This window comes from Brassica oleracea, chromosome C9 (genome assembly GCF_000695525.1).
Source record: "Brassica oleracea var. oleracea cultivar TO1000 chromosome C9, BOL, whole genome shotgun sequence".
Lineage (NCBI taxonomy): Eukaryota > Viridiplantae > Streptophyta > Magnoliopsida > Brassicales > Brassicaceae > Brassica > Brassica oleracea.
The window spans coordinates 50513472-50533458 of record NC_027756.1 but is presented as its reverse complement, the minus strand read 5'-3'; the positions used below and the strand labels follow the sequence as shown (position 1 = coordinate 50533458).

The following is a 19987-nucleotide window of genomic DNA, read 5'->3' as shown; positions in this document are numbered from 1 at the left end:
AGTTGAGTGAAGAATTCCTCCTAATTATATTTAGAAACTATGGATATATAAGAGTTCAAGTTGAAAAGCAATCTAAGCATATGGAGTAGGAGAGTATCTATATTGTTAAAGAAATATAAATCAAAAAGCTAATGTATAGTTCAAGGGTAAATGAACCTCATACCGAGAAACCCACCATAAAGTTTAGAACAACTTCAATTGTGAGAAGCCACCATTAGAGTCGCTCTTATCGGTACCATCAAGAAAATATTAGTTCAAATATAGAGAAACAATAAAGTGGCAACTTTGGGGAGATATCCCAAGTTTTTTTTTTCATGTTTCCTATCAGCCGATCCGGTCGACGTCGGGAGGAACACACTTAATGCTACATAGTGGATTAGCCCGAAAGCGTACCAAACTGTTTGGCCGAATTTGGAATACCTTCCGACTAATGGCATAAATTACACCGATCATCTGTTACGGCTCAAATTCTGTTGTCTAACTTTATAGTTTAATAATTAAATAATCATTCAGTATGAATGATTAACATCATATTACACGTTACTTTGACATGTGGGTACCTCTATCTTTTGGCCCCATTGGTTTATAATTATAGAAGAGATATGTAGCATTTAAATTTTATCTAGATTATTTAACTATTGTCAAATTTAAAGATAACACAAGCGCAACTGTAAAAAGAAAGACAATCTATCAGATTAATCTCTTACATGTTTAAGAAGCATGTAAAATTAGTGAATTGGCATGTTTAAGAAATAAGAACCCTTTTGAACTGTTATTTCATTGTGGTTTTAGAAAATTTTAAAACACAAGGGTTGTGGAAACAAGACATGTTTGTAAGCCCATAATTTTTGTCCCGAGATCTAATCGACAATTGCAATTCGGCTCATAAACTGGTAGATATAGGCCCAACGCTCAAAAGAGTATTGATGGAAACCCAACAGTACTGACCTTGGGGGTGGTGGGTGTACATTTTAAATTAGGTTAGATGAAGATTAGTTACGGTTAAATAGTTCCGACCAGAAGCCATTTAATGAATTCGTACTAATATTAAAGAAAAAGTTGATTAATTTAAAAGTCTAAGTTAGAGTTTGGGATCCACCATCCTTGCTATAATCTTACAGTGTCCATTAATTATTTATCAATTCATCGCAAAATGTCGCAAGAAAAATATTAAAAAATATCTCCAGGAATGTTAAATACGTATCAACAATTCCGAACTAGTTTCAACTAGATTTTGACCCGCGTTTTAGAAGCGCATAATTTATTTCTTTTTAAATAAAGATCTTATATTTTGGTTAGTTATAAATATAGTGCGGGATTGGTTATACATATTTTGGTTACAAATATTATTAGTTATAAATATGGCAAACGAATTAATTATGGATCAATAATTTTTTAAAAATGATAGGTTACAAATATAGCAAATGAATTAATTAAAAAAAATCCAAATTAGGTAATGACACTCTCTTGTAAATAACTTCAAAAGCTAAATCAGAATTCTAGTAGGGATTCTGCTTTAATATTATAGATACGCATTCAAGAAATTTACTTTGATTATTCTGAGCATATATTATTTGATTCCACATTCCATTTCATTTTATTGATGATATATAGCTTTATAAAGCCTTTGAATTGGATATATATCTTGTTCAATCTATAATTTTTTTCCATTTTATTGGAAGTATCCTATCAAGTTATCAACAAAAATTCAAAGAAAACATTATTCAATTCTACCACTTTGATAGAAAATCATTTACCGAGTGTGACAATCTACTTTTGTATTGTTTTTTTTGAAAAAAATAAAATAATAATAATAATTAATCACACAAACTTTAAATATCCTCTTCATCTACCGAGTGTGACAATCTACTTTTGTATTGTTAGCCACGATTAAAATTAATCACACAAACTTTAAATATCCTCTTCATCAGCTTTGCCCATAGTATGAAACTTTAAATATCTTTTATTTCATTTTTCTAACAAAAATGTTTCAGACCGTTTTTTGCCCCTTCAGACCGTTTTTTGTCCCTTCAGACCAAACATCAGAACAGGTTCAGACCGTTTTTCCTATCCTCTCCACCAGTGATACTCGAACCTAATAATTTAAAGCACACTTTCCTTGAAAAGTGTTTAGTACCAATAAAGCTATTGAAGTTTGCTTACTCCTCGCAGTATATGTCAACCAATGTGAACTTTTCAACTGCTCATTCAGATTTTTCACCGCTGCTAGTAAATCATGGAAGACAACTTTAATTAGAATTGTGTCTGTATTGAACAAAAACACGAATTTATGTACGTATTAACGTATGTAACTTTAATACGTGTGTATTATGAGAAGGCAACATAATACATTAGATTATGAACTGCTCATCGGATGGTTTACACATATAGTAAGAACTAATATTGTTAAAGCAATAAAAAAAGAAACTATTGACATTAAGTTGGTGACAAAAGTTAGTATTTCTTTTTTAGTTTCGTTATGACAAAATCCGGGAATGTCGGCTTGAGTAAACATTGGTGTTTTCTGCACTATCATTTTTATATTTTGTTACAAAAAGAAAAAGCTGAGGCTGTTATTTATGTGCACACGTGTGGATCAAATACTGGCACCACCTTTATTTATAACTTCAGTTACAGTAAGTGCCTAACCATATAGGACTAAAAACATCATTGCAAATGTTGGTGTATACATTTAATCTAGCATAAAGTCTAAATAGTTCTTGATCTATTGTGGGTTTAACCTTAAATGAACGTTGAAATATCTACCGTCTTCACCACCCGACCCAACGATATTTATTTGGCTTTTATTTTACATATATATATATACACATGTCATATATATATGGTTGAAAAATTGAAAATGACAAAATTGACTTAAAGTGGAAGATAAACAAATGGACAAATGGTGCACCGGGCAATTGAGCTGAATATCTGGCGTGACCTTGTCGCTATGTTACTTACATCCAAAGTTTGAAGTACAAAGATCGGTTAAAAATCTGTTTGGTGTGAAATAAGTTTTTTCCTTATTATTTTGGGTAACTCAGTTTACAAGTGTAGTTGAGATCATACCGTAAATCAAGACTCCATGTTTTGTTTAAGCCGAATGCATATGATTTTAAAATCGTTCATAGCTCATATAGTACATCACTACTTTGTCAATCAATATACTCCACCAATACACCTTTATATATAAGCGCTAAGATGATTTTTTTTGTGGGTATCAAAACGTAGGCATGATCAGTCCTTGTATGAACATGAAAGTTACGTTAGACAAATGAAAGTTCAAGTCGTGTATAAACTAGAGTCATTCAGAAAAAGTAAGGAAGTTGTGTTGATAAATGAAGCATTAGATATCTAATGATGTTACGGAGGCTTGAAGAACAGATAGTGGGCTCAAAACATCTTGATTATAGATCATAGACGAAAAGGTCAATTTACAAACAAAAGAGAAAATTCAACGTGAAGCTCTATATAAATAGTTAGTTGGAGACATAAAACAGTAACATCAGACGCTAACCCGTCTGATTTGTCTCTATCTCTCTTCTGGTTGTCCGAGTTCTTAGAGATAAACTAAGAACCCTAAAAACGAAGAAAGATTGAAGAAAAATTAAAAAGATGGTACACTCGAGAAAGTTTCGAGGTGTTCGCCAACGCCAATGGGGTTCTTGGGTCTCTGAGATTCGCCATCCTCTACTGTAAGTCTAGTGTCTATATATGTTATTATATATGATACCAATTATTTTACTTAAATTCCTTACATACTTGCATTTTTCATATGAAAGACATTATTGTTCTCATCAAAACTCATTTCTCAATTATAAGATCAATAGGTTGAGTATATGATGAAAACAAACCATAAAATGATCGAAGTTGTAGATTTAATTTAATCACCCTTATTGTAAACGTTTTAATGTGGATATTCCTATAATTGAAAATGTGTACTTTCTATAGGTAAAATAAAAACTAGAATGAAGATGTAAACACTAAAGTTTACCGCTCCAAAGTCGTATGTATTAACGAGTAATGTATTTACACATGTGTGAGAAATTTATATGCAGGAAAAGAAGAGTGTGGCTCGGAACATTCGAAACAGCAGAAGCGGCTGCGAGGGCTTACGACCAAGCAGCTCTTCTAATGAACGGCCAAAACGCTAAGACTAATTTTCCGGTCGTTAAATCAGAGAAAGGCTCAGACAACGTTCACGACGCAAACTCACCGTTGATGTCGCCAAAGTCGTTATCTGAGCTCTTGAACGCTAAGCTAAGGAAGAGCTGCAAAGACGTAACGCCGTCGCTGACGTGTCTCCGTCTCGATACAGACAGTTCGCACATTGGAGTCTGGCAGAAACGGGCCGGGTCGAAAACGAGTCCCAACTGGGTCATGCGTCTCGAACTCGGGAACGTAGTCAATGAAAGTGCCCATGAGTTGGGGATGAAGAAACAAGACGTGGAGAAAGCAGAAGACGTAGAAGAAGAAGCTAATGTTGATGAGGATCAGTTAGCTATGGAAATGATCGAGGAGTTGCTGAACTGGAGTTGACTTTTACCTTACCGGATGAAAGTCTAAAGAAGAATAATGGTGGTTTTTTTCACAAGCTTGATTTTCGGATTTTTTATATTCTTTCCACAGTTTATAGTGTGATTAAGATGGATCTATCAATCCATTATACATGTAAGAAAATTGTTTTAAAATACATGTAAAAAAGTGTTATATACACACACATGGGGTTGGTGTATATACAAATTTGGGGTCTATATCAATAAATCTCCTTGTATCATTGAATCAATGGGACTAAATGTCAATTTACTGTTATTAACTAAAAAGATATTATACGAAAGAACCGCAAGAAACAAAATATATACTGGTTTCCAAGAATGCATGAATCAAACTACCAATATATCTTGGTTCAAAGACAATATAATCCTGAAATACTCGAATATAGTAAATATTGTACAAACACGACATAATCTAACATTGCGCTTTGGCGAGCAACTCGATCTCTTTTACCGAAGAGGTACAAACGGTCTAAATGAAAATTTGTCCAGAAAGAAAACAACAAAGATAGAAATTTAGAGGGGATGATGTTTGACGATAGTTGCAAAGCTCTCTGACGCCTGTTGTAACCTGAAGTTCTTGCTGAGAGACGATTCTACTTTAAGAGGGCACTGAGCAAAAGAATAACACGAAACAACATCAGATGTCAAAACCAGGTAGACAACCTTCCAGCTGCTTTTGGAGAACTGGTAAAAAAGGATAAGACGCTTACTGTATGTGGAAGTATCAATCTGCTCAGGAAGTTCCTTTATATCAACCTCAAACCTGGCTTGCACCTGTAAACAAAAGAAATTACAACTTCATTTAAATACATCGACTCATAAATAAGAAGCTAGACAGTAGACGTATAAAGAAGATCAAACTCCAGACCTGATTAAGAACTTCAGAATCTGAAGCTGATGCCACAAATGTGATCGCAAGACCCTTTGTTCCAAACCTACCAGCTCTACCGACCTATACCATAAACAGAGTATAACAGTAATGTTACAAGAGTCCTTTTCAATGGGAATCAAAAATAAACTAATACTTACCCTGTGGAGATATGTATCAGCAGAATCTGGCATGTCGTAGTTGATAACAATGTTAACACGCTCAATGTCAATGCCTCTCCCTACCAAGTCCGTAGCCACCAGAATTCTCTTGTGTCCTTCCTTGAAACTTTTGTAGTGAGTCAGCCTACATATAATAATATCATTGTGAAGAATTAAGAATTGGTCAGCCATCCAGAGAGGCTTTAAGAGCAAATCGGAACGTCCAGAAGAAATAATATACAAACCTCTCTTCCTGGGACATGCCAGAGTGAATGCATATTGAGGGGAAATTGCATTCAATAAGCAACTTGTTCAGCTCCCCAGCTCTGCTAACGCTCTTCACAAATATGACAACTTGATTGAAGTCCAATGCGTCAAGAAGATCATTCAACTTGCGGTTCTTCTCCATCTCGCTCAGTTTGATGTAGTGCTGTTAAAACGACATGACACAAAACAATCAGAACGCTCAAAATAATATATACATACACCAACCAAAATGAAAAGTAATACGATGGTCATAAGTTAGGTTACCTGGACAAGCCCATGAAGAGTCAGTTTGGCTTCATCATCAACATATATTTCCATTGGCTGCAAGGAACAAATATCAGAGTAAAGTATATTAGCAAGCTTTCCTCAGGAAATGATTTCAACAAAATTTTGTGACGGAAACAGAACCCCTGAACAGAGATCCTCGTCCACCAGGTTTGCATCCTCAAACACCAGTATTGCTCAGAACATTAAGGCCACTCAGCGTGATGAAACCTTGAAACCTCACTACCCCCGACTCAAAACCCACCCAGCACCATGGCAACTCAATAGAAAAAAAACACAATAGTGATATATGATCCCACCGCGCAAAGACATCACTGAACCGCTCCAAAGCTAAGTGTCACCTTCAGAGTCTCCCAAATTTTCCGAACCCTAACATACTACCCAAGGCCACACCAAAGCTAAGTGACACCTTCAGAGTCTCCCAGTTCTCCGAGTCCTAACATACTACCCAAGGCATTATTGGATTGAGACCAGGTGTATCAAATGACAGGTTTCCCGGGCGAGATGTGCTCAAATAATTCAAGACAACAGGACTTGGAAACCGAGAGAGTATTGGCCGTAGGAAATTACATCTTGCATAAATTTCTTGCAGACTGGGCGTATCTCTTTGCTGAGCGTTGCTGAGAACATCATGACTTGTTTGTCGTGAGGTGTCATCTTGAAAATCTCCTGCACGTCCCTCCGCATGTCTGGTAAAGAATATTTACAAATGTTCAAAATAACAGGCAAGACTCCAGGAATAAGTAAATATATAAAGGAGGATGTTAGAGGTCAGCATACCGAGAGACTCGAGCATTTTATCACACTCGTCAAGAATAAAATGCCTCACATTCTTCAAAGAGAGATCTTTGTCCCTGGCGAGTCCAAGGACCCGACCAGGTGTTCCAACAACAATGTGAGGGCATTCATTCTTCAGCAATTCTTTGTGAATTTTATTGTTGACTCCTCCATAGAACACTGAAACCTTTGTATCGGGCAGATACGTACTGAATCGCACAAATTCATTGCAGATCTGCAAGTAATTATCAGCCTCAACTATGAGAAATCTTGGAGGCAGACAGCAGGACTAGTTAATAGAAGCAGAGAGGACGACATACCTGGTAAGCTAACTCCCTTGTATGACACAAGATAAGTGCAGACACCTGGCCAGGAGACGGCTCAATCTGTTGAAGAGTCGAAAGCACAAAGACAGCAGTCTTCCCCATACCAGATTTTGCTTGGCAGATAACATCCATGCCCAAGATAGCTTGAGGGATACATTCATGTTGCACTGGTGGAGAAGCAAAGAAAATTGCAGCCAAGGAAGGAGCCGTTTAGAAATAGAATATAACCTCCATATAGCTTTATTGGTAGCTTTACGAAATCCTAAGCTCACTCCAAATCAATAGATTGAAATAGCGTTTATTACCTGAAAAAAAAAACAGTAAAATTTCTTTTTTTTTTGTGTGTGTGCGCAGAGGTTATGTTGGCATACACAGTTCTGGATTCAGAGACTTCCTTTTGAAGCCGGAGCTTCTCCGAGCTATTGTTGACTCTGGATTTGAGCATCCATCCGAAGGCAAGTTCATTTCACTCCTGCCCTTGTTTCTGAGCTTACATCTTGACTTGTTCTTTTCCTTTAGCGTCACTTAAATAATTGTTATGTTTACTGAAATTTTACTGTTTTTTTTTTCAGGTAATAAACGCTATTTCAATCTATTGATTTGGAGTGAGCTTAGGATTTCGTAAAGCTACCAATAAAGCTATATGGAGGTTATATTCTATTTCTAAACGGCTCCTTCCTTGGCTGCAATTTTCTTTGCTTCTCCACCAGTGCAACATGAATGTATCCCTCAAGCTATCTTGGGCATGGATGTTATCTGCCAAGCAAAATCTGGTATGGGGAAGACTGCTGTCTTTGTGCTTTCGACTCTTCAACAGATTGAGCCGTCTCCTGGCCAGGTGTCTGCACTTATCTTGTGTCATACAAGGGAGTTAGCTTACCAGGTATGTCGTCCTCTCTGCTTCTATTAACTAGTCCTGCTGTCTGCCTCCAAGATTTCTCATAGTTGAGGCTGATAATTACTTGCAGATCTGCAATGAATTTGTGCGATTCAGTACGTATCTGCCCGATACAAAGGTTTCAGTGTTCTATGGAGGAGTCAACAATAAAATTCACAAAGAATTGCTGAAGAATGAATGCCCTCACATTGTTGTTGGAACACCTGGTCGGGTCCTTGGACTCGCCAGGGACAAAGATCTCTCTTTGAAGAATGTGAGGCATTTTATTCTTGACGAGTGTGATAAAATGCTCGAGTCTCTCGGTATGCTGACCTCTAACATCCTCCTTTATATATTTACTTATTCCTGGAGTCTTGCCTGTTATTTTGAACATTTGTAAATATTCTTTACCAGACATGCGGAGGGACGTGCAGGAGATTTTCAAGATGACACCTCACGACAAACAAGTCATGATGTTCTCAGCAACGCTCAGCAAAGAGATACGCCCAGTCTGCAAGAAATTTATGCAAGATGTAATTTCCTACGGCCAATACTCTCTCGGTTTCCAAGTCCTGTTGTCTTGAATTATTTGAGCACATCTCGCCCGGGAAACCTGTCATTTGATACACCTGGTCTCAATCCAATAATGCCTTGGGTAGTATGTTAGGACTCGGAGAACTGGGAGACTCTGAAGGTGTCACTTAGCTTTGGTGTGGCCTTGGGTAGTATGTTAGGGTTCGGAAAATTTGGGAGACTCTGAAGGTGACACTTAGCTTTGGAGCGGTTCAGTGATGTCTTTGCGCGGTGGGATCATATATCACTATTGTGTTTTTTTTCTATTGAGTTGCCATGGTGCTGGGTGGGTTTTGAGTCGGGGGTAGTGAGGTTTCAAGGTTTCATCACGCTGAGTGGCCTTAATGTTCTGAGCAATACTGGTGTTTGAGGATGCAAACCTGGTGGACGAGGATCTCTGTTCAGGGGTTCTGTTTCCGTCACAAAATTTTGTTGAAATCATTTCCTGAGGAAAGCTTGCTAATATACTTTACTCTGATATTTGTTCCTTGCAGCCAATGGAAATATATGTTGATGATGAAGCCAAACTGACTCTTCATGGGCTTGTCCAGGTAACCTAACTTATGACCATCGTATTACTTTTCATTTTGGTTGGTGTATGTATATATTATTTTGAGCGTTCTGATTGTTTTGTGTCATGTCGTTTTAACAGCACTACATCAAACTGAGCGAGATGGAGAAGAACCGCAAGTTGAATGATCTTCTTGACGCATTGGACTTCAATCAAGTTGTCATATTTGTGAAGAGCGTTAGCAGAGCTGGGGAGCTGAACAAGTTGCTTATTGAATGCAATTTCCCCTCAATATGCATTCACTCTGGCATGTCCCAGGAAGAGAGGTTTGTATATTATTTCTTCTGGACGTTCCGATTTGCTCTTAAAGCCTCTCTGGATGGCTGACCAATTCTTAATTCTTCACAATGATATTATATGTAGGCTGACTCACTACAAAAGTTTCAAGGAAGGACACAAGAGAATTCTGGTGGCGACGGACTTGGTAGGGAGAGGCATTGACATTGAGCGTGTTAACATTGTTATCAACTACGACATGCCAGATTCTGCTGATACATATCTTCACAGGGTATATATTCTTTTTTTTTTAAATCCTGAAATTTCATATTAATTATTTTGATTCTCACTGAACAAAGTGCTCTTGTAACATTACTGTTATGGTATAGGTCGGGAGAGCTGGTAGGTTTGGAACAAAGGGTCTTGCGATCACATTTGTGGCATCAGCTTCAGACTCGGAAGTTCTTAATCAGGTCTTGATTTTTGATCTTCTTTATACGTCTACTGTCTAGCTTATTATTTATATGAGTTGGGTTATTAAATGAAGTTGTAATTTCTTTTGTTTACAGGTGCAAGACAGGTTTGAGGTGGATATAAAGGAACTTCCTGAGCAGATTGATACTTCCACCTACAGTAAGCTGTCTATCCTTTTTTACGTGTTCTTCAAAAGCAGCTAAAATGTTTGTTTGTCTGGTTTTGACATCGGACTCTGTTTGTTTGTCTGGTTTTGACATCGGACTCTGTTTCATCTTATTCTTTTGCTCAGTGCCGTCTTAAATGAGCATCGTCTCTCAGCAAGAACTTCAGGTTACAACAGGCGGCGTGGAGCTTTGCAGCTATCATCATCTCCTCAGAATTTGTTTTTTAGCTGTTTTTTTTTTCTCGACAATTTTCACTTAGACCGTTTGTAACTCTTGTCGGATTACTCTCCAATTAGCACTGTTAAAATCTGTCATGTGACTCATGTTTTTTCTACAAGATTTTGGTATTTAAGGTTTCTGAGGAACGAATATATAATGGTTGTTGTTGGCTGTGCCTAAAAATCATATTCATATGTTAGGTATACAGTAATTACGTGCTAAGTGATAGAGTTTTTTTTTTGGTCAAGTACTTTGATTGGCAGAACAAACATTACGCTCTTTATTATCCGATCAATAATTTTTTTAAAAGAATTTAGAATAACATTTAGATGATGTAAATGTCCTCGAATTCTTTATGTCCAGTGTATTTAAAATTTATAAATTTTTTAAATAATTTAATATATCTTTACTAAAAATTTACGAAGTGATTTAGTTTATTTGTCATGATTTCCATGATTTTAAGTAATTTTACTTATTTATCATGTTTTAACTAAGTTTAAGCTGAGTCATTAATTTATTAATAGTTTTTAATTGAGTCCATAATTTATTAATTTAAATAATATAACTTAAAATATGTAATTAGATATATAATTATTTTGATTTTACTTATTTGTGATGTTTTCCACGATTTTAGTCAATTTTACTTATTTGTCTTGTTTTTATTAGGTTTTTTAGCTTAATCATTAATTTATTAATAATATTTTAGCTAAATCACTAATTTATTAATTTAAAAAATATCTGTAATGAATTTTATATATAATTAAAATGGAATTTTGATTTAATAATATTTAAATCTATATGTTATATTAAAAATTTTATTTTCTTATTAGTCATATTTTATTAGGTTTTAAGCTTTTATATAGGTCAGTGATTTATTATTAGTTTTTAACTGAGTATTTATTAATTTTCACAAAACCCGTAATGAATTTTATATATAATAAAACACACATTTTATTTTAATAATATTAAATTGATATGTTATATTAAATAATTAATTATAAACTAATATGATAAAATTGTGAAAATATATTTAAAAATTAAGAGAATTCTTATATATATTGTGTTGCTATCTGAAAATAATATTTTTATTATAAAGTTAAAAAACTAAGATATAAAATAATTTATAATTAAATATTAGTCAAACAAAAATATTTATATAAAGATATTTTCTAAACTATTTCTAATATATGAGTGTTTTAAAACTTTTAACACAATAATAAGTACATAGTTTGATGAACGTTTTTTTGACATATATAAATAATTTGATATTTGATTTAACTATTTAAAATCATAAATAATAACTTAAGTTGTGACTGAGTTCAAAACAAATTTTCTCGATTTTACTTTAAACCAGTTTAAGTTTAATCCGTGAAACACCGTAGGTTCAGTTGGTGACAACTAGAATAATGAAAAAAATGAACAAAAAAAAAAAAAAAATTCATTTTAGGAATTGAAAAAAAAAAAATGATTTTTTGTTCAATTTATTCCTTATCAAAATTGCATAGGGAATTGTTTTCTTATAAATTCATTCCTCCATGGGGAATTTAGAAGAAAAAAAAAAGATTTACCTTCCAATAATTTGACTAAAATTTCAACATAACTGGTATAAATTTTGAGAAACAAAGAATTCACTATAATTTTTTTCATTCAACATGTTCACCGATTAGAGTTTTATAATGCCGATTTTTGGATTAATAAGACATAAAATAATAAGTATTCGTAAGACGATTATGCCCGCATGTGCGGACAAAACACATAATAATATCACAAATTATATTTATATCCAAAATTATATTTTTTTAAAAAAATAAAAATTTTAAATATTTTTAAAAAGATTTGAAAATAACCTTTTTAATAAAATTTTAATCTTTTTAAAAAGAGTTAAAATAAAAAAAATATTTTTAATTGAAACTTCTCGCTTCGTAATAAACAAAAAGAAAAGGGAGCTCTCGACGAGCCTTTGAAATACTAAGATTAATGAGATTTTTCGGTATATTGCTTTCCCAACCGACTATATATGTGTTGCATTTGTTGTAAAAATAAAAAAAAAAACATTTTTTAATAAACTATTACAAAAAACTAAAAGAAAATTATAAAAAATTTAAAGTTTTTTTTTTAAATATAAAAAAATATTTTTATGAAAAGTAAGATATAAATTAATCTTACTTTTCAATAAAATTATTTCGCATTTAAATATAATTATATTAAATATAATCTATTATTGTCAATAAAATATATATAAATATAATATATCTATATCGTTGAGAAAGAACTAATTATATATCATATACTTATTTTACACGATAACTTTATATACAAATCATTTACTGCTTTACCGATCATTGTATTAGTTGTATTTATGAGTATAATGCTTTTGTAGCATACTGTTTTTATATCATACTTCTATTGCTTTGCCATCAGCTCTACCAATCGAGGCTTAAGTAATAGATTAATAGTAGAAGATAACAAATACAAATTAAAGCTATATAATTTTAAAATAAATACAAGAAAAATAGAAGGCTTGAATAAACTAATGTTAAAACAGTGAAAAAAAAGGTTTGCTTGGAAAAAGAAAAGAGAAAAAGAATGAATTTGGTAAATTGGTTGAGCTTAGAAAATTTACGGTAAAATTTAGTGTGTAAGATTTTCTTATTTAGTTGTAAGCCATGTTCGGAACTACGCTATGCGCTAGTCGGACGGTGATCCCGGACCTAACGAATTATCAAAAATCGGAAATTAAGCGGGGTAAATGTGGAACCTAGTTTTTATATTTTTTTAATTATACTCTTATATATATATACATATATATATATATATAAATATATTAATACATGTGAAAATTAAACGTAGAAACAAGATATCCGACTCGGACCTAACAAGTTAACAACAAATCAGAAAAAATGGGAGAGTACTTGGAGATTTTTTTTTAGAATTATTATTGATGTTGTTGTTATATAATATAAATAGTAAATGTAAACAACGAAACTCTATAGTCCAACGGCTAATGTGCCCAGTTAAAGTCACAGAACGTGCGGGGCCGGTCTCGAGCATAGGCGAGGGAAGCGACCGTTTAGTATGTCATATTTTAAGCGAAAATTTTAGTTGTATATAGGACATAATTTTTTTAGCTTTAATACGTGCAAAAAAGAAGCTGGGAGAGAGAGAGAAGAAAAGAGAGACGAGAAAAGTATCGCCGGCCGGCGGAGTAGTGGCCTTCCACAGCCACCGTCGGTCCGGTTTGTTTTCTGTTTAAGCCTTCCTCTTCTCTCGTTTTAGTTTTGTTTGTAATTTTCGGTGGTTCTCCGGTCCCGGAAGGTGGAGGCTTTGACAGCTCCGTCGCCGCCGGCTTTGTTTCCGAGAGGTAGAGGCTTCCACAGCTCTGCTATCGTCGGCTTTTGTTTCCGGGAGGCGGTGGCTTTGTCAGTACCGCTGTCGTCGGCTTGTGTTGCCGGAGGGAGGGGGGTGGTAGCTCCTCTAGTATCGCCTTCTCCGGTTTTGTTTCTTTGGCTCCCGGTTTTTATTCCTTTTCTTCTCGATCTATGAGTCTGCACTTCAAAGCTTCTCTGCCTCTTAATCTATCATCTGAAACCGCTGCATGGATGTCGGAGACGAGATCTCGATGTGTTAGATCGATGGATGCTCTCCGATGAAGGTTCTCGAGCGGTGAAGGTCGCACAGTCTCGATTTGGTGGTGTGCGACGCCGTTGACGTCGGTTAGCTTGGGGAGACTAGGGTTTCCAGCTTCTGGGCTGTGGGGTTTAGACTTTAGGCCCGTATGTGGTTTTTTCTAGTTGGGCCGGATGTTTGGGCTTCTTATTGTAACGTTTTCGGATGGGCTTTGACCCTTAATATTAAATATTCAGAGGAAAAAAAAATAGGACATATTTTTTTTTTACATGAATAACAAAGGCATAAAGTTTTAAGTGAGCTTAGGAAGTTAAGAAAAAATTGAAAATGTTGGACCGGTACTGAGAACGTGGTTTGACTTCCAAATAGTTCTTTTTCGTGAGTTTAATTTTTTTTTGTTAACGAAGGCAGAGAAGTCATTTTCTCTTCTTCTCCCTCATTGAACCTGAAACCCTAACTACCAACGTTTCTGATTTTTCCAACATAATTCTTCAATTTTTTGGTGATTCGCTTGGTTTAACATCCGTTTCTTTGTGACAGGATAACATAGAATCGCCATGGCCAAGGTGCGTAGAATGCTTACTTGCTGCGTAATCGACTAAAATCGCCGTGATTTAGAACATGGATGTAAGGGATGGAGTGTATGTTTAAAATTTATTGTTACAATAATAGATTGATACATCAAAAAGATGAGACTTTAAAATAAAAAGTTTTTACAGCTATTTTTTATTTTTATTTTGTTGTAGCTTTGAAACTCAATATTAAGCATGATTGATGATTCAAAAGCGGTATTTTGGTTAAAACAAAATTGGTAAATATATTGGATATTTAATATGAATTGTAATCCCCTAATATATTAAAAGATAAACATTTGTAATAAATGTGTTCATACTAATTGATACGTAGAAGTTTCACAGTCATTTAAAAATTAGAATCATGACGTGACAGTCTCACAATCATTTAAAAATTTATGTGTTCATACACTAATTTTCTTAACTCCAGCGCATACAATTTAATGTGTTCATACACTAATTTTTTAATCAACTCATTTTTACTTTATGCATTTTAAACCTTCGTATTAGTAAATTAAAGTTATCTCCGTGCAACTACTAAATAATATCATTGTTGAAAAAAATAAATTACAAAATCATTTAAATTCGCATCAACTAAAATGTTGGAATGAGAATATTTTTAGAGATTGAAAGCTTCTTACCTTGCGAAACTTGACCATGGTTGAGGCTTTGGTACACGAAAGCAACAAATAATTGTGATTGGTTATGAATTAAAGAAATTGAGGTGAAAAACACCACACAGTCGGATTTTTAGTTTAGCCAGGTAATGTTTTTTTTACTAAGTTTTCATATCAAACTAAGAATTAAAAAATAATCATATTGGTAGGAAAAAAATAGAAATTAAAAAAGCTTTAAAAGAAAATAAGATCATTCGCGAAATCAATTGAAAAACAGAATTCAAGTGCCGATTGAAGAGATCATATTATTTTCGACGCAACCCTAACTCCTTCCGTTTGATTGTATCTTGTTTTTAATATATTTACCAAGAATTTTTTTTATAAAAAAGTACACGCTATTGGTTGTAGAGTACGTCAATTTTACAACATGCCTAAGAATATTAACACGACGGACGCCCAACAATATTATATATTCAAAACTATAAAAATATCTTAAAATTATCAAAATAGTCACAAATAAATATCTAAAAATTACAAAAAAAATGTTCAAAATACTTAAAATATCTTTTTTTCTCCATCCAAATATTTAAAGTGGACTAATTTTATGTAAATTTAAGTATTTAGTCTTACATTATTTAAATGTTTATGCTTTATATTATTTTTATTTTTCAGATTTTGAGGAAATGAATCCGAACAGATTTATGAATGTTCTTCACAACAAATCCCTTAGTACAATGTAAAACAAATAATCTAATTAACTATTTCACTCTACGCACGACACGGGTCCCTATAATCTAATATTTCTTAAAAATAATATATGTTTATAGTCCAAGTATAGTTATAAATATATAGTAGCAACTATTTGATTGACTTAGCATATAAGTGTATGTTTTTTATCATGAATTGCAGCAAAACATTATGCAAAATTGTCTTTTTCCTTTGAACTTTTTTTTTAATTAATATTTGTTTTGAATTCAATGTCAAGTGTCAACTTAACTGCAAGAGAATCCTGTCAGAATGGAGTGAAAATTACGTGTAATAGTCAAAACATTGAATAAAACTGTAGCAAAACCAACTCAGAAAATGTTCACTTTCAATTTATTTGTAACCGCTACTTAAAACTACCACAAAGCACCAAATCTATGGGTTAGATAAGATAACTAAATATTTGTATTCATTAGCTCAAAATAACCTTTTTACATAAATGCCACTCTCATACGTGTGTAAAACGAGTAGGATGACCTTATATCTACCAATCAATTTCACATTCTTCTCCATCACAAACCAGTCATGTCACCTCCAACACTAGACCAACTACACACTTACCATGCCCATGAAAGGGTGATATTCTCTAAACTGATCCTACAATTTTCAAGATCACCATCTCAATCACTCCTTGTCATGGCTACATGGTTTTGGCTTGAAAACTTTGGTTTTGAAGACATTTTCGCAACCATCTTTGCTCTTCCAGATCGACTCATTGCATCTTTTGCTAACGAAGCTGTCTCTTGCTTCCGATGCATCGAGTCCTCTGATCCCCCAAATGGCTTTGACCAAATCCCTCTCACTTCACGATATTTGCAAAAAAATATCTCACTTCCCATGATTTACAAATATCGATACACCGCCATTGCTGGTATCAAAACCTTTCTAACCACCATTTGTTCTAGAATATTTTCAGACATCCTTACACAAGTTCTTCCATATTCTTCACCACCATATTTCGTCCCCGGATTCCACCACTCTCTGATCATACCTGGCTTCCCGCATCCGACTTTCGGAAACATCAACGTCATGCGACCTGATGTAGTTACTGGGGTTAACACCTTCAACAACAACAGCTCATTCCTCTTCCCTAAGGGTCTTTGGGAGTGGAATGATCACTGCATGGAAAGTGAGAATGACCGAACCATGTTTATAACGTTTTCTCGTGGCTTTCCTGTGTCGCCGGCCGAAGTTAAGGCGCTTTTTACCCACATGTTTGGAGAAAAGTGTGTGGTAGGCGTTTACATGCGAGAAGACTGCGTAAGTTCACCTAACATAGTTGCGTGTAACAATGATAAGCAACAATCACTATTTGCTAAGTTGGTTTTGGACTCGGTGGTTACGGTGGATCGTATACTACAAGGTGAGAAGCTCCAAAAGTTTCGGATCAATGGTAAACACATTTGGGCTCGTAAATACAATGAGAAGAAGGACGGACGTACTTGCTTCACCTAAAAGTCGAAAGAAAATCTAATTTTTCTTTTGTTCATCTTTATCTTTATGTTATAATTTAATAATAAGAAAACATATGTAATGCCTTAGCTCTTTAATTTTGGACTTTCTCATTATGAATGGAATATGTTTTCACATAATTTAGCAATGTCACTGCAAATTTACTTTAAAACAAGTGTAACACAACACTATATTGTGCCTGAACATTTTCGGAAAATACACTCGAATTACTTTTCAAGTTAATTTTCTTCCAAGCTTATTAAAAAATATAAAATTGTATATTTCATATAATATTTTTGTTTTGCTTTAGTATTTACGTGAATACAATTAAACTACATAATAAAATGTCACAAAACTAATTAAAATAAATGATAAAATAACATGAATTGGCAGATATTTACTAAATTCAAATTTGGTACTCATATTTTATGCATGCACTAGTTTTTATCCTTTTAAAATACAGATATTACAAAATAAAATAAATGACACGTCATAATATTATTGGTAAAGTTGAAAAATTATCGGTTGTAACTGGTAAATAAATATTTGAACTACTAGAATTAAGAGGAATGGAGTATGAAAAATGGAATCGATTCATTCCATTTATTCATGCACAAATTTGTTATGGAATAATTTTCTTTGTATTTATCTATTTATTTATGGAATTGACAAAATGACTATTCTATTTTATTCATAGTAAACGATAAAAGTGGAATTAATAGAAACGATCATTTCATATCGTTTTAATTTAAAAATACAAAAATTTGAACTAGTGGAATAAAATAAATGGATCAACAGAAATAGAATATAAAAATAGAATCGATTCATTCCATTTATTCATGAACAAATTTGTTATGTACTAGTTTTCTTTGTATTTATCTATTTCTTTATGGAATTCACGAAACGAGTATTCTATTTCATTCATGGTAAATGATAGAAAAATTTGTGGAATTAATAGAATTAATTATTTCATATCATTTTAATTTAAAAATACAAATATTTGAACCAGTAGAATAACATAAATGGATTAACAGAAATGGAATCGATCCATTCCATTTTTTCTTGAACAAATTTTTATGTAATAGTATTCTTTGTATTTATCTCTTTATTTACGGAATTGATGAAATGACAATTTAGTTGCAGCCATCATCTTCCACCACTTGGTTTAGTAGTAGTAGTAGTAGTAAAATTAGTATGGACTGTGCGCAACACAATCCACAGATAAATAATACAAAGAGACAAAACTTTAATGTTATTGTCAGAGCAAAAAACTAAAAAAAAAACAAGATTCTCTAGGAATAACAATTTAATGTTTAAAAGTTTAACAATTTTAAAAACATTTACGTCTGTAGGGATAATAAATGTGTTATGAAATAATTTTCTTTGTATTTATCTATTTATTTATGGAATTGACAAAATGACTATTCTATTTTATTCATGGTAAACAATAAAAGTGGAATTAATAGAATCGATCATTTCATATCATTTTAATTTAAAAATACAAATATTTGAACTAGTGGAATAAAATAAATGGATCAACAGAAATAGAATATAAAAATAGAATCGATTCATTCCATTTATTCATGAACAAATTTGTTATGTACTAGTTTTCTTTGTATTTATCTATTTCTTTATGGAATTCACGAAACGAGTATTCTATTTCATTCATGGTAAATGATAGAAAAATTTGTGGAATTAATAGAATTAATTATTTCATATCATTTTAATTTAAAAATACAAATATTTGAACCAGTAGAATAACATAAATGGATTAACAGAAATGTAATATAAAAATGGAATCAATCCATTCCATTTATTCTTGGACAAATTTTTATGTAATAATATTCTTTGTATTTATCTCTTTATTTACGAAATTGATGAAATGACAATTTAGTTGCAGCCATCATCTTCCACCACTTGGTTTAGTAGTAGTAAAATTAGTATGGACTGTGCGCAACACAATCCACTTATAAAGAATACAAAGAGATAAAATTTAATGTTATTGTCAGAGCAAAAAACTAAAAAAACAAGATTCTCTAGGAATAACAATTTAATGTTTAAAAGTTAACAATTTTAAAAACATTTACGTCTGTAGGGTTAAAAAATGTGTTATGAAATAATTTTCTTTGTGTTTATTTATTTATTTATGGAATTGACGAAATGACTAGACTATTTCATTCATGGTAAACAATAAAAGTGGAATTAATAGAATCAATAATTTTATATCATTTAATTTAAAAAATACAAATACTTGAACTAGTGGAATAAAATAAATAGATTAACAGAAATAGAATATAAAAATGGAATCGATTCATTCCATTTATTCATGAACAAATTTTTTATGTAATAGTTTTCTTTCTATTTATCTATTTATTTAGGGAATTGACGAAATGAATATTCTATTTCATTCATGGTAAACGATAGAAAAAATTGTGGAATTAATAGAATCAATCATTTCATATCATTTTAATTTAAAATGCAAATATTTGAACTAAAGGAATAAAATAAATGGATTAACAGAAATGGAATATAAAAATGGAATCGATCCATTCCATTTACTCATGAATAAATTGTTATGTAATAGTTTTCTTTGTATTTATCTATTTATTTACGGAAT

The 19987-nt window shown here is 32.8% G+C and overlaps 4 protein-coding genes across 4 annotated transcripts; 3 read left to right on the top strand and 1 right to left on the bottom strand.

Annotated features, from left to right (window-relative positions):
- The first annotated feature begins 3527 nt into the window (after positions 1–3527).
- On the top strand, positions 3528–4666 carry LOC106316868 (ethylene-responsive transcription factor SHINE 2). Its single transcript, XM_013754737.1, has 2 exons — positions 3528–3695; positions 4059–4666. Exons 1-2 carry the CDS (start codon positions 3616–3618, stop codon positions 4537–4539), a joined length of 561 nt encoding a protein of 186 aa, XP_013610191.1. The 5' UTR covers positions 3528–3615; the 3' UTR covers positions 4540–4666.
- A 233-nt stretch (positions 4667–4899) lies between these two features.
- On the bottom strand, positions 4900–7527 carry LOC106312887 (DEAD-box ATP-dependent RNA helicase 56-like). Its single transcript, XM_013750569.1, has 9 exons — positions 7235–7527; positions 6918–7149; positions 6708–6826; positions 6117–6173; positions 5831–6015; positions 5586–5730; positions 5425–5508; positions 5267–5330; positions 4900–5165 (listed from the first exon to the last, which is right to left on the bottom strand). Exons 1-9 carry the CDS (start codon positions 7370–7372, stop codon positions 5155–5157), a joined length of 1035 nt encoding a protein of 344 aa, XP_013606023.1. The 5' UTR covers positions 7373–7527; the 3' UTR covers positions 4900–5154.
- A 65-nt stretch (positions 7528–7592) lies between these two features.
- LOC106312883 (DEAD-box ATP-dependent RNA helicase 56-like) lies at positions 7593–10470 on the top strand. The gene is made up of 10 exons (XM_013750566.1): positions 7593–7695; positions 7951–8123; positions 8209–8440; positions 8532–8650; positions 9185–9241; positions 9343–9527; positions 9625–9769; positions 9867–9950; positions 10047–10110; positions 10244–10470. The coding sequence occupies exons 2-10, from the start codon at positions 7986–7988 to the stop codon at positions 10252–10254; spliced, it is 1035 nt and encodes a 344-aa protein (XP_013606020.1). The 5' UTR covers positions 7593–7695; positions 7951–7985; the 3' UTR covers positions 10255–10470.
- Positions 10471–16435: 5965 nt separating this feature from the next.
- On the top strand, positions 16436–17373 carry LOC106315282. The gene has a single exon (XM_013753024.1). It carries the CDS (start codon positions 16444–16446, stop codon positions 17371–17373), a length of 930 nt encoding a protein of 309 aa, XP_013608478.1. The 5' UTR covers positions 16436–16443.
- Positions 17374–19987: the final 2614 nt, after the last annotated feature.